Genomic DNA, 14,715 nt, shown 5'->3' with positions numbered 1-14,715 from the left:
TCCTCCCGCCTGCCGGGGGGAAGATCTCTGTCCCCCCCTCCTTCTCACCCCATCCAATGATACCTGGAGTGAGGAATCATTAAACCTGGGAACAGCCTTTCCCCTGGGCTGCTCCATGCTGTAATTTTTCCTATTTCTTGCAGCATCAGTCAGTGGAGGACTGCCCCTTTAAATAGAGCTCCTCCAGCTGACAGACCTTACTGTGCATGTGCAGTCCGCCCGCCGTGCAGCTCAGCAGCGGGGAACCCAGAACAAGAGGTAAGTGGATCCAATCAGCCTGCGATTGCGCGCGGGGCAGACTGATTTCACCAAACGCACCCCCCGCCGTGAACCCGCCGCCATGGTAATATCGGGCCCCATGTTTCAGATGAACATTAAAAATCCTGTGGCACTACTTGATGAGCAGGGAGTTCCATCAATGTCTTAGACATCAGCCTTCCCTCAAGCAATACCACCAACTAGATTAACTGGCTGTTTATTTTATTGCTGTTTGTGGGATATTGCTGTGTGCAAAATGGCTGCCACATTCACCTACATAACAGTGACTGCAATATAATTTATTGTAGTTACAGCACTTCCGGACATTTCTGCAAGATGTGATAAAGAACTTCAAAAATGCAAGTCTTACTTTATTATGAGTACTACTGCTCTAGGCAGTGGCGTATAATTAGGAAAGACCAGAGAGGTGAAAAATATTTGGTAAATACTTTACTAAAAAAAAGGGAAAATAAAGTAGATTTTTGGCCACTGATCTTTCATTAACCTATTTTGCCATCGAATGTCCAGAGTTTGAATTTTCATCGCATTCTGGATATGTTAAAATCTCACAGCATACAAATATTACCTCGTTGTAACTACATTCCTACAAACTAAAGGTTTTGCTGTTGCACCAGTCACTGGATTTCCTCATCAGTTACTTGTGTCATAATTCTGGGCACAATTTAGGGGCAGGGCCAATTTTTTTGGCCTGTTAAGCCCATGGTCTATGACATAATTAAGAGATGCTATCAGGACAGTAACAACATGCCTGCAGATGAAGAGCCAAACCAAATGTATAAAATTACATTCAGGAAGGGCGATACTTCCTTCAGGCTTAGGAAACAGAGAGGCAGCATCAAAATGACCACAAACTACCAAGCAGTCAAGACATAGGGTATGCAATAAAATATTTTTAGATTAATTGCATTCTCTAAATACATAAATGTACCACAGAGTCAACAGTTAAATTCCCAAAAGGCATGAACTAAAAAAAAATGAGCAAATATGGAGGAAAAAAACTATAATGTGAATCTTAAACAAGTATAGCATGATGGTTACTGTGTCACTTTTCTCCCTCTCCCCATTCTCCACCCCAACTTTCCAGCGCCATGCAAGTCCTGTGGACAGTTGAACTGCTCCTGCTGCTCTACCAGTGCCACTAAAAGGCAGCAACAGCTGCCTGGGGATAACCCTCCAATTATTGTTGCCCAACTTTGTCCTGTAATACAATTGGTAGGGGAAAAGCATTTTATATATATTTAAAAAAAGGTTGTAAGTATGAGGAATGCCGATGTGATCTTGCCTTACAAAGCAGCCGCTTCTGCATGTGTGAATGTCAGAGACACACTTGCGCACCCATGCAGGGATTTTTTAATGAAATGACTGAAAAGCTGGCATCTACTGTTCAGTTTTCAGTTCTAAAAATTACTGGACTGCCTAGTTCATAGCTGGATGGATGATCACCCAATCCTAAAATTCAATTCTTTCCCCCCAATTTCCTCCTCTCCAGAAGACATTGAATCAGATAGGGTAAGAGGTTCTTTGGCGCTAGCAGCCCACTATACCTCACCTATATGGCCATTCTGCCTTTGTGACCACAGTGAGTGCTGGCAGGCTAAGCAACCATTGAGCCGTCATAGCTGAGCCAGATCTTGTCCTCACCAATCATTCATACATTTTCTGGTAGGGGTCTTTGGATATTAAGGAGTGGGAGCCCTGCCTGATTTTTCTTCCATAGCCCAGGGATATGGAGATCACCACTAAACTTAGGGATTAAATCTGGGATCTTCCTGGTCTGAATGGCTCAGTGACATACCACACAGCATATTTACGCACATTGCGAGAGTCCCAAATTCAATCGCTTAAGTAAAAATACAATATAATCGACAGAAATAAATTTTTGAAGTGTTGTCGTTATATGCATTTATTTGCAACAGTTTTTTTAAATGGTAACATCCCATGGTCGAGAAACAGATTATAAGGGCATCCTATTCCTCTTCCTACCTCCTCCTCCAATTTGACCACTTTGCCCTGTGTGTTGTTCAAGGCCTGATCACGGATTTCAATATGTCTCCTCTGATCCTCATTGGTAGACCTGAGGGCAGACAGCTCCATTTCCAGCTTCTCCTTTTCTCTCAAATTTTCTTTATCTGGAAAGGTGACAGAGGTGGGGAAAGAGGAAAAAACACATTCATTACAGGACAAAACTAGAAACTGGTTTGATTTAAAATATAGGAGAGACGGTGCTCATTATACAGTGTGAACACTGTAACATAGAACTGTCCAGTTCCAATAATGGATTTCAGTGAGAATATTGGCCAAACTGCAGCAGTCCTCATGTCATCCTGCCAAAGGGAGGGGGGTAGGGGTAGGGATTTCAAATGATAGAACTAAAATTCCTGTTGGGTGATTTCTGTGGTGAGATTAGTGAACTTTATGTGTAGTTTAAGAAATGTAGATTAGCAAGTGGCATTGTGGTGGAGCACACTGCAGCCTCAAACTATTGCACATGTTGTCTTGTAGCCACTGCCTTCTACAAACCCCCTTCCCAATTACTGTAAATTGCCTTTAAAGTAATAAAAAAAAAGCTTTAGTATTGCAGCAGTTTTACTTGGGCTTCTTGGTGCCATGCTCAATCAAATTCTGTTCTTCATGTCTGATTACTCCCACTTCTTCTCTGGCATTTAGCTTGTGTCTATGTGTGGAGCGAGGCTGTGAAGAAGTCTGGAGCATCATCTTTACAAACCTCAATCCTGTTCTAACCAGATAGTCATCCAGCTGAATTCTAGAGGGTGAAGAGGATATTTACTAGAATAATACCAGGGATGAGGGACTTCAGTTAAGTGGAGAGACTAGAGAAACTAGGATTGTTCTCCTTTGAGCAGAGAAGATTTAATAGAGGTGTTCAAATTTATGAAAGGTTTTGATAGAGTAAATGAGGAGAAACTGTTCCCAGTGGCAGGAGGATCAGTAACCAGAGGTCAAAGATTTAAGGTAATTGGTAAAAGAATTAGAGGGGAGATGAGGAGAATTCTTTTTACGCAGCAAGTTGTTATGATCTGGAATGCACTGCCTGAAAGGGTTGTGGAAGCAGATTCAATAATAACTTTCAAAAGGGAATTGGATAAATACTTGAAAAAGAAAAATGTGCAGGGCTATGGGGAAAGAACAAGGGAGTGGGACTAATTGGATAGCTCTTTCAAAGAGCCAGCACAGGCTTGATGGACCGAGTGGCTTCCGTCTGTGCTGTATGATTCTATGATTAATGATCTGGGCTGGGCGGGTGGAGGAGGGAAAGAGGGTGCCAACAGAGCAGAACCAGAAAAACAAATCTGAAGATTTTCCTATGCCAGATCACAGGAATGTGGCAAAGTACATTAAGGCTCCCCAAGAAAAGTTTAATTGTCTCAATATAGATTAATTTACTTTGTAACCTCCACGTCCCAAAGTATGGCTTGTTACACAAGCAATAGTATGCAAGCCGCAGCTGTTGAATTTCAAACATACAAACTGAATCTTCAGTACTTGGGAGCAGAAGAGTGAATTCTGGTACGCTTTGATGTGCGTAAAATGCGGGAGTTTGACGTGATTTGCTTGGCTGCTGTACTCATTTAAGGTGCTGTATTAATGAGTACTGGTTCCTCCATCTCTAAACACAAATTTGTCCTGGTGCCTGGTATTAACTCTTCTACTGAAATAGGTGTGCAATGCACAAATTTGCAGTCTGCATGAACAGGAGGGCCACAGAGACATGCACAGATCATATAGTATCAGAAGCACTAATAGAATTGAACAATCTTCAAATCCGTCCACAGTTTCACTCCACCGTATCTATGCAATCTTCTCCAGTGTATGTCCCAGCCTGCCTCTTCCATTCCTGACTCCTGATTACTGTTTGTCCTTGCTTGGAAGCCAATCCTTCATTTATTTTACCTCTTAAACTTCTTCTCAAAATCATTTCAGCTTGTTAGCTCTCTTCATTCCTTCAAAAGCCTCTTATAAATCTGTCCTACTGTGCTGTCAAGCCCACCACCCCCATCTTTCTAGTCTCCATCCTCCTTCCCAGAAAGTCTTCCAGGTGAGGGGTGCTACATTAATGCAAGTTGTTGTTGTGTATTAGTGGTAGTGTATTACATTGCCCAAACCCAAGCCTGGGGAGATCTATTGCATGAACTCATAATAGGCCATCAATTTAGATTGTAGTAAACATTTCACTTGTCTCGCTGGTTTTCAAGTGCTGTTATGGACACACCCAAGAGCTTTACTCTTCAACTCTCACTGATTGAATTCATGCAGCATAAACTCTCTAATTAATATTGGATTCATTGTTTCACCAGGAAATAGCCAGACTATGTTGCAGATCATCTTTTTTTCAGTGCCTCCTACCTACTGTATATTAAATAAAAGCATATTTATACAAATAATTTAGTGGATTTCTTTGTGTTTTGGATCCATTTTTGTACCTACACCAGCTGTCGATGTGGAGGCCCCTCGTGGAATGGTCCAGGTTTTTGATGCACTATGATGTTCACACTGAGATAGTAATAAGATTGCATGTTTTGACTGCATATCTATTAAGCAATATGCAGTTGACTACTGGAAATTCTACGGCCATTATGTATTATAAGCCAATGGCTCAGTAGATAACTAATGTCACACTGAGGCACAAAGTCCAGGAAATCCCCAGCATCCCATTCTGTGATGAGATAGATAATCTTAAGCAGGGTTTCAGAAAGTAGGTTGCAATTCTTCTTAATGTCCCTGATCTAAAGAGGGTGAAAAAATACAATGGCTAGGGTTCCTGCTCCTGATTGCTATCCTTGCTGGTGCATGTGTGGACACTGGATGAGGGTAGCATCAGACTCAATGGTGATGAATAGCCAACTGACACTACTGCCCAGGCTCATACATGAAGTAGTGCCAGTTGGATGAGGTACTGAAGGGCTGCTGATGCTTGTGGAACTACTCTCTTCAACAACAACAACTTACATTTATACAGCACCTCTAACGTAGTAAAACGTCACAAGGCGCTTCACAGGAGCGTAGTCAAACAAAATTTGATACCAAGCCACGTAAGGAGATATTAGGGCAGGTGACCAAAAGCTTGGTCAAAGAAGTAGGTTTTAAGGAGCATCTGAAAGGAGGAGAGAGAGGTAGAGAGACAGAGAGGTTTAGGGAGGGAATTCAAGAGCTTAGGGCCTAGGTAGCTGAAGGCACGGCTGACAATGGTGGAGCGATTAAAATCGGGGATGTGCCCGCAGCAAGACTTGGAGGAGCACAGAGATCTCGGAGGGTTGTAGGGCTGGAGGAGGTTATAGAGATTGGGAGGGGCGAGGCTATGGAGGGATCTGAAAACAAGCATGAGCGTAATAATATAAGAAATAGGAGCAGGAGTAGGCATACGGCCCCTTGAACCTGCTCCACCATTCAGTAAGGTCATAGCTGATCTTCGACCTCAACTCCACTTTCCCACCCGATCCCCATATCCCTCGATTCCCCTACAGCCCAAAAATCTACCTATCTCAGCCTTGAATATACTCAACGATTAAGCGTTCACAGCCCTCTGGGGTAGAGAATTCCAAAGATTCACAAAATAAGAATTTTAAAATCGAGGTGTTCCCGGACCTGGAGCCTATGTAGGTCAGCGAGCACTGAGGTGATGGGTGAACGGGGCTTGGTGCGAGTTAGGATATGGTCAACAAAGTTTTGAATGAGCTCAAGTTTATGGAGGGTGGATGATGGGAGGCCAGCAGGAGAGCATTGGAATAGTCAAGTTTAGAGGTAACAAAGGCATTGAGGGTTTCAGCGGCAGATGAGCTGAGGCAGGGGTGGAGATGGGCAAAGTTATGGAGGTGGAAGTAGGCAGTCTTGGTGATGGAGCAGATATGTGGTCGGAAGCTCTTCTCAGGGTCAAATAGGACACCAAGGTTGCAAACGGTCTGGTTCAGCCTCAGACAGTGGCCAGGGAGAGGGATGGAGTCAGTGGCTAGGGAACAGAGTTTGTGGCGGGGACCAAAGACAATGGCTTCGGTCTTTCCAATACTTAGTTCAGGAGAGAAATGGAGAGGCAATGGATGGCAAATAAATCTTAATTAAATTGACCGAACATCTGATAATATTTCTGATTATTAGATGAACTGTGACAACTAATAGAGTTCTGATACTTACTAGTCATAGGATTTATAACTGTAGGTTACTGACTAAATGTTCAGTCTATTTGATTTCAGCCTTCCAGAATACCAACTGTACCATTACACTCATAATAAACAATGCTGTGGAACATCACGAGCATGTGTGTTTTTTTCAAACCTTGATGTTTTACTGGGTGAAGCTCACTAGCTGAAGCAGCAGGTGTGCTCAGCACCCATTCTGCAGCTGGAGAGTCTAGTCCCAATTGATAGTCACAATATAACTTAATTGGCAAACTTGGTCAAGTTTTGACATGGACTGTACACTGCAGGAAGGCAAGTTGTCCCGTCACAGGCAGATAAGAGGTTCCAGTATGGAGGAAGCCCAGGAAGAACAGAGGGGAAAGACCATCACTCATTAGTTCACCATGCCTGATTTGCACATCCTAATAGATCATTCATGGAGCATCATTGACACCATCTTTGGTGAAGCCACAGGGCTAGATATTTAACCCTCCCTGGTGCTAGACACATCATTGGGACAAAAATGAGAAAGGAAGAAATTATTTTTTTATATATATATATATATATATTTAATCAAATTTAAAACCAAACCTGCGGCAAACAAAAGCCAAATGAAATGGGGCTGACTTTTATCAGGTAACCAGCTTGGACATGGTCATCACGTTAAAAAAAAGTGGATGATAGGCATGCAAATCCAGGGTTTTGTTTTCTTTGAATAACAAGTATTTTTTTTAAACAGCTACAAAAATTATGATCTTTATGTAAAAAAACTTCTGTGAAAACTGCACTTTGTGAAAACTGCACTTTGAAAATAGTTCAAGAAAGGGCCTTTGTTGGGAATTCTGTGGGAAACTTACTGATTAGCTGCTTGGTATGCATGGGGTAATTTCCAAGCTTGTAAGCCAAAAGGAAACTCAAGCAGCTGAAGGGGTAATCACAAAATCCATTACTCTGTTCCAAGCAGTACTCAACAGTCAAGGAAGTGCCTGGTCTCAATCTCAACAGCCAAGACCTCAAGGTAGGACATAGACACTTATATGCTTACATTAGAATGTCAACTCATCACTTATTGAAATAATCATCAATAGGGCAGGAATATCCAATTCAATATGCAAGATGCAATCGAGATTGTACTGCTCACTACAAAATGCACTTTTCACAGTGCCAAGGTGACTATTTTTTTTCCCTTTAACAACATTTGTTTCTTGAAAACTTAAAAACAAAAATCACATCTGCTTTCTGCCAAAGAACAAAAAAAGAGGGGGAAAAACACATTCACACATTCAAACATTCCTTGGCTTTCAATTATTCTGACAACTGCTGCCTCCCTACTTGGCTGCCTGTATTATACTAAATTGTGTACTTGAATAGCTCCCCTTGTATAAAGCAAAGCTTGGGACACCATTTTTAGCAAAGAGACAGGGTGCCTGTTGCACATCAAAGCTCACTGCACATTCCAGAGACACTGCCCTTGGAAATAAAGTGCAGAGCATTTGGGGAATCAAAGATTAAACTTGCCAGCCACATTGGTGTGGGAATGCCTTGAAGTTCTGACTGTATTCGTATATGGAAATTCAGAGCTGCACTTGAAGACTATGATTCAGAGACTTACACATTTAACACAGATAAGCCTTGGGCTGATAATTGAATTACTATAACAATGTATTACAAAGTAATCAGTTTTAAGTTTTTTTTCCCCAAAATACCACAAGGGTATTTTTTAAGGAGGCGAGAGTGCGATTAAAGAAGTTGGATGGATTGAATTAAGCCATAATGGAAGCCAGAGAGCTGTAATTGAAGAAAATATGTTCCATTAAAGGATGAAGCAGATCTCCTTAAACACAACCTAATACATGATGCCAAATTTATTACAGGGATTGAATTATGATTTTTAAAATAAAATTTACACATTTAAAAATGTTGTCACCTCCTGGTGGCAATTGGGTTGAGTGCAAGAGTTACATTGAAACTACAGCACAGAAACAAGCCATCCAGCCTGACCAACTGGTCTATGTTGGCATTCATGCTCCCCATGAGCCTCTTCCCTCCCTCCTTCACCTAACCCTATCAGTATGCCCTTCTATTCCTTTCTCCCTCGTGTGGCTTATCTAGCTTCCCATTAAATGCATCTATGCTATTTGCCTCAACTACTCCCTGTGGTAGCGCATTCCACATTCTTATCACTCTTTGGGTAAGGAAGTTTCTCCTGAATTCCCTATTGGATTTATTAGTCATGATGTGGAGATGCCGGTGACTTTATTAGTGACTATCTTATATCTTTGAAAGAGCTATCGAATTAGTCCTATTCCCCTGCTCTTTCCCCATAGCTCTGTAATTTTTTTCCCATATTGATGACCTTTAGTTCTAGACTCCCACACAAGTGGAAACATTTTCTCTACATCTCCCCTAACAAACCCTTTCATTATCTTAAAGACCTCTATCAGGTCACCTCCCAACCTTCTCTTTTCTAGAGAAAAGAACCCCAGCCTGTTTAGCCTTTCCTGATACGTAGATCCTCTCAGTTCTAGTATCATCCTTGTGAATATTTTTTGCGCCTTCTTCAATGTCTATATCCTTTTTATAATATGGAGACAGAACTGTGCACAATAATCCAAGTGTGGTCTAACCAAGGTTCTATACAAGTTTAACATAACTTCACTGCTTTTCAATTCTATCCCTCTAGAAATGAACCCGAGTGATGGTTTGTTTTTTGTGGCCTTATTAATCTGAGTCACTACTTTTAGTGATTTGTATATCTATACCCCTAGATCCCTTTGTTCCTCTACGCCATTTAGACTCTTAATATCCAAGGAGTATGTGACCTCCTTATTCTTCCTACCAGAATGCACCACCTCACACTTATTTATATTGAAATTCATTTGCCATTTTCACACCCATTCTGCAAGTTTATTAATGTCTTCCTCTATTTTATCGCATTCTTCCTTTGTGTTAACTACACCCCCCAATTTGGTGTCGTCTGCAAATTTTGGAATTGTACTTCCGATTGCTGAGTCCAAATCATTAATGTAAATTTTGAACAACAGTGGTCCCAACACCGATCACTGTGGAATACCACTTCCCACATTTTGCCAGTTTGAGTAGCTACCCTTAACTCCTACTCTATTTTCTGTTTTGTAGCCAGCTTGCTATCCATTCTGCTACCTGTTCCAACTCCACCTGCTCTGGCCTTAGTCATGAGTCTACTCTTTGATTCCTTATCAAAGGCCTTTTGAAAATCCAAATATATTACATCTACTGCATTACCCTTGCCTACTCTTTGTTACTTCTTCAAAAAATTCAATAAGGTTGGTCAAGCATGACTTTCCCTTTTGAAATCCATGCTGACTACTCTATTATATTTTTGGTTTCTAGATGTTTTTCTATTACATCTTTGAGTAAAGATTCCATTATCTTTCCTACCACCGACATTAAGCTAACTGGTCTATAGTTCCCTGGACTTGTTCTATCTCCCTTTTTAAATACAGGAATAACATTAGTTGTCCGCCAGTCCTCTAGCACTATTCCCTTTTCTAATGAATTTTTATATATATGTAATAGTGCCTCTGTTATCTTTTCCCTAATTTCTTTTACTATGCGTGGATGCAATCCATTCGGACCAGGGATTTTATCCTCTCTAAGTTTGACTAGTTTATCAATTATCTCCTCCCTTTCGATCTTAAATGTCTTTATACCTTTTTTGATCTCTTCTAATGTCGTACCGATCTAGTTAGTCTCCCTGGTAAATACTGAGGCAAAGTAACTATTCAATATTTCTGCCATTTCGCTTTCATTACCTGTGAGTTTATCCTATACACCCCTTAGTGGCCTTATCCCTAGCCTCAATTTTCTTTTGTTATTTATGTATCTGTAGAATACTTTACTATTTCTTTTTATATTCCGTGATAATTTAATTTTGCAGTTCCTCTTTGCTTTCCTAATTGTTTTTTTGACATCCTTCCTAACCTATTTGTAGTCCCTTTTGTCATCCTCTCCTTTATTGTCTATGCACTTAGAGTATGCCTTTTTTTAGTTTCAATTTTACCCTCATCTCTTTATTCATCCATGGCGTTTCATTATTGACTAATTGGTTCTTGTTTTTGGAGGAATATATTCCTCCTGAAAATGCTACTGATCTATTTCCCACTGCTGTTCTCTCTCTATCAAAATTTTTTTCCAGTTTTCCTTCCTAGTTCCATTCTCATCCCCTTAAAATTAGCTTTTTCTCCAATCTATTACTTTGGTCTTCGTCATACTTATGTCTTTCTCAATCATTATTTTAAATCTTATTATGTTATGATCGCTATTAGGAGCGGGTGTCAGGAACTCAGTTGTTAGAATATGTTTGAAGAACTGATAAATGTTGTCACAAGACTTATGTAAAAAAAAATTGATATTATTAATCTACAGGAAAAGTAAACTTGTCCAATACAACTTTACATTGTACCAACATGTGTTAACATTGTGTGATAAATCCCTTATATGATAATTAAATGCATGACCTCAAACTATTCTCACCACTACCACTACCAGTGATAGTATTTCAATAACTCAGAATGCTCTAACACAATCTGAAGTGGAAGAATACAATTTACAGTTGCACTGGTAGATATTGTTCACAGTTCACATAGCATGAAAATTTCACACACTCTTATGTTTTACTGAAATCCTAGTGTTGACATATTACCAATAAAACAGAAAACTGCAGAGTTGCTGGGGTATTAATACAACTAAAATTACAAAATATTGCCTGTGTTTTTACTTAGCTTCCTCAGAAACTATGCCAGACACCTGAGCATGGGCCGATGCTCCATGATTAGTAGACAATATATTTGTCATTTCTCTGTTGCCATTTTGGTACAATAGAGGGATGTGAAATGAAGCAGCAACATCACCAACTGTCAATGGCACATAAAATAGTTTTTCAGCATAAGCCATTAATACAATGATGCACAGCAACACAGGACAGGCACAGATGCAACTTCAATGGGAGCCATGTTGAGTGGTTTACTATCTCTCAGCAGACAGGATAGAAAAACCGAAGAGAAGAGTCATACTTGGGCAGTCTTTGGCATATTCTGGTGGTTGGCTATATCAGACAATGGCAACAGTCCAGGAGAAAGTCTTACACCCATCCTCACAGCTTCAGGCATGAGGACAGTCAGATAAATAGGGGATAAAAATACAAAAAGTAAAAGGGACAACTTACCGAAATATCTTCCATAAAAATAAAGTTCATAATTTCAATGATAGCTAAGGGACATGTAAGGTGACTCTCTAGAAGATACAGTGATTACTGCATCGCATTCCAACCCGCGCAACCTGGCAGTCAGTGGCTGAGGAAAGGTTTTTGTAGGATTTTGTTACGGGAACTGATGCCCGTTTAAGTGAGGTCAAAGGTAATCATAGTAATGGCTACAAAAGCCTTTACCGTATGTACTCAGCTTTGCAATGACAACACCCAACTTAAAACTTCAAACGCCAGTGACAGAGTCAGAATAGAATCCTTTCAGAGGCTAAGTGATTGTGCATTAGTTTCCAGGCTTTAGCCCTAGCCTTGGTTATTGAATTAACTAACAGTTTTTGTGAGTTCAAACAAGAAAAGCCCACTTACTCTGCCCAATGAGCTGAGCGATAGTTTTTCGGTTGTCTTCGGAACCTTCGCACTCTTTAACAGCAAGTTGTTTGTTCGCAGTTTCCAGACGATCTACAATTAACAGAAGATAAGACAATGAAACAACCAAACCTTGAGGGGAAGGAAATGTAAGAAAAATTGAACAATAGAATTCAGAAAGTGTCATTTCACAGCATATGAATATTGCAAAACTACTCTCTGAAGTGGTTCTGCAAAACCAGCTTCTGGTGTCTGTGCTATAGATACTGATCCATTTATATTACAAAGCAGGTTCTATAGCAGTAAGCTTGTGTAGGTTCTTTGTCTGGACCTACGTCACTGTTGGGAAAGGCATGTGCAAACCAGTGATTTTAAGGTTGCTTTCACTGGCCTGTACAAATGGAGATGAGCACTCAACCTGTCAGCAGCCAAAACCCACAGCTACCTCCACATTCAGTGGCAAGCCTGATTTGTGTTCGTTACCACAGGGTGAAACCAACCTTTCAGGGTTGGGAATAGACTTGCTCAGGTACTACATTGTCACTGGTGGCAAACCAACAATGCAAATGTAGCTTTGGTGTTGCCTCACCAGTACAATGAGATGTATAGTTTGCCTCTATTGAATTGACATAGAATAGAAACACACAGATTTTAATTTCAGGTACTTCTGGCTTCAGGAGCAATCAAAACAAACCTTTCAATCTGCAATTGGTATCCTGCCTACTTATCACAACTCAACATAGAATCATAGAAATTACAGCATAGAAGGAGACCATTCAGTCAATCAAGTCAGTGCTAGCTCCACAACCACTTATGCTTTCTCACCGTGTGCAAAAAAAATTCTTCCATCTCCTCCCTTCATTCTTCTGGTGATAGCCCTTATTACCAATTCACCAACCATGGAAACATTCATTCACTATTTACCCTCTCAAACTCTTTCAACATCTATAGTACGGTCAAAAAATTAGACTTTATGACCTCATTAGACTGACACTTGGGTCATTATTTCCAATACATCTTTTTCTCTTTCAATCTTTCCCCCCAAACCTTGATTTTCCTCTCCAATGTGCAACCTGCCTTGAGCAAAAGAAATGAGGTTGAATACATTGTAATCTACTGCTCAATGTCCAGTATCAATCTATACTCAGCAGGATGAACCCCAGCAGCATGTTGCTGCTTTTTCTCGCTAATAATACATCTATATTGCCAGCTTGTCTCAGAAACTAGCTTCCGCATCAATACTAAAGCAAAAATGTAACAAAGTGGCACTACTACTGCTGCTGGAAGCGACAACCAGAAAAAGAAATGGTTTCTGCCAACAGCTCCACATCTCTGATGGCGATATGGCAACCAGCAGATGAGACCGAATGAAGTTCTCCACTAATTCTGGCCCCCGATTCTCTTCTCTCCACCATTTGCAGCCATGCTTTCAAATGTCTAAGCTCTGGAATTCCCTCCCTAAACTTTTCCGCCTCTCTACCTCCCTCTCCTCCTTTAAGACGCTCCTTAAAATTGACCTCTTTGACCAAGCTTCTGGTCACCAAATATCTCCTTATGTGGCTTGGTGACAAATTTTGTTTGATAATCACTCCTGTGAAGTGCCTTGGGACGTTTTACTACTTTAAAGGCGCTATATAAATACAAGTTGTTGTTCAATCCTGCAGAAGCCAGCAGAGCAGTTTCCCATTGCTCGCCTGTATGGACCTTACCAGCCATTGCAAACAGTAGCTTTAAAACCAACTGCTTATGCACAAGCTTTTGCACGATATGCAGTTGTTTAAATGTAAATCCACCACTGTAGAAGGTTCCCTCAATATAAACAAGTACTTTCTAAAGCAACGAGAGCTATAGCCAGCATCGCAGAACCACTTCCAAAATTGTTTTCCAATTTAAATGCACCATTCGAGCAGCCCCTCCATTGAGGGCAGAGATGAAACATATCAAGTCAATGGCAGCCAATTCAAATGCCAGCCAGCCTGGTATGCTCAAATTACAACTGACATACGGCAAGCAAAAATTCAATGGAGAGTTTCAAATTGCATATTAATGGACACCTGGAAGTGAGTTACAAGCTGGAATGTAACAAAGAGGTTCAGGTGGCATATATAATAATAAATATCTATGTGGCTGCAGTATAATCCAATGCTTCAAGTGGAATCAAACGGAAAATGTAAAGCTTTTCTGGGTTTTAAAGATCTTAAAACAAAATGATGTTGCAGCCTTACAACTTGTCCATTGGTGTCCATTTTTAATAGTTGCTGTATATAATTGAACAGTTAAAATTGTTTACAGTCCCTTCATGAGTACCCTGTTTTCAGCAACATTCTAGTGTCCCACCACCATGTAGCAAAGAACGCTCATGTAAGGATATTATGCTCTTTTGCAATATCGCTAGTGCAGTTTTACTGAAAATCATTTATATTAGCTTACGGAAAATTCATTACACATGTTTTCACTTGTCTAAATTACTGAATACCAGTCCAATGAGCTCATCTGAAAATCTAGTTCATGTCCTGCATACAACCTCATTCTTTCACTCACTTCCCTTTCTCACCTACTTTGCAGTGTTTGTCATTTGGTTTTCCAATCCTTTTATCTCAAATCTTTCATCTATATTATTTGTTATAGTGCCTTTTAACTGATACTCAAAATTCTATCCTGTCCATCCATCGGTGCATCAGTGTATGCAACAGT

At 40.4% G+C, this 14,715-nt stretch overlaps 1 protein-coding gene across 3 annotated transcripts in view; it reads right to left on the bottom strand.

The window, feature by feature from the left end:
* Nucleotides 1–14,715, bottom strand: part of amot (angiomotin) — a 126,017-nt gene that overhangs the window by 22,766 nt on the left and 88,536 nt on the right. For all 3 annotated transcript variants that reach the window (XM_067997155.1, XM_067997156.1, XM_067997157.1), the window contains 2 exons: nucleotides 12,022–12,114; nucleotides 2,263–2,408 (listed from right to left, as the gene is read on the bottom strand). In XM_067997155.1, coding sequence (XP_067853256.1) covers nucleotides 2,263–2,408; nucleotides 12,022–12,114 — 239 coding nt within the window. The remainder of the gene's footprint in view (nucleotides 1–2,262; nucleotides 2,409–12,021; nucleotides 12,115–14,715) is intronic.

The sequence above is a fragment of the Heptranchias perlo genome, chromosome 15 (assembly GCF_035084215.1).
Source record: "Heptranchias perlo isolate sHepPer1 chromosome 15, sHepPer1.hap1, whole genome shotgun sequence".
Taxonomy (NCBI): Eukaryota; Metazoa; Chordata; class Chondrichthyes; order Hexanchiformes; family Hexanchidae; genus Heptranchias; species Heptranchias perlo.
Note: the sequence above shows the minus strand (reverse complement) of the source record. Positions and strands in the feature narration are given on the sequence as shown.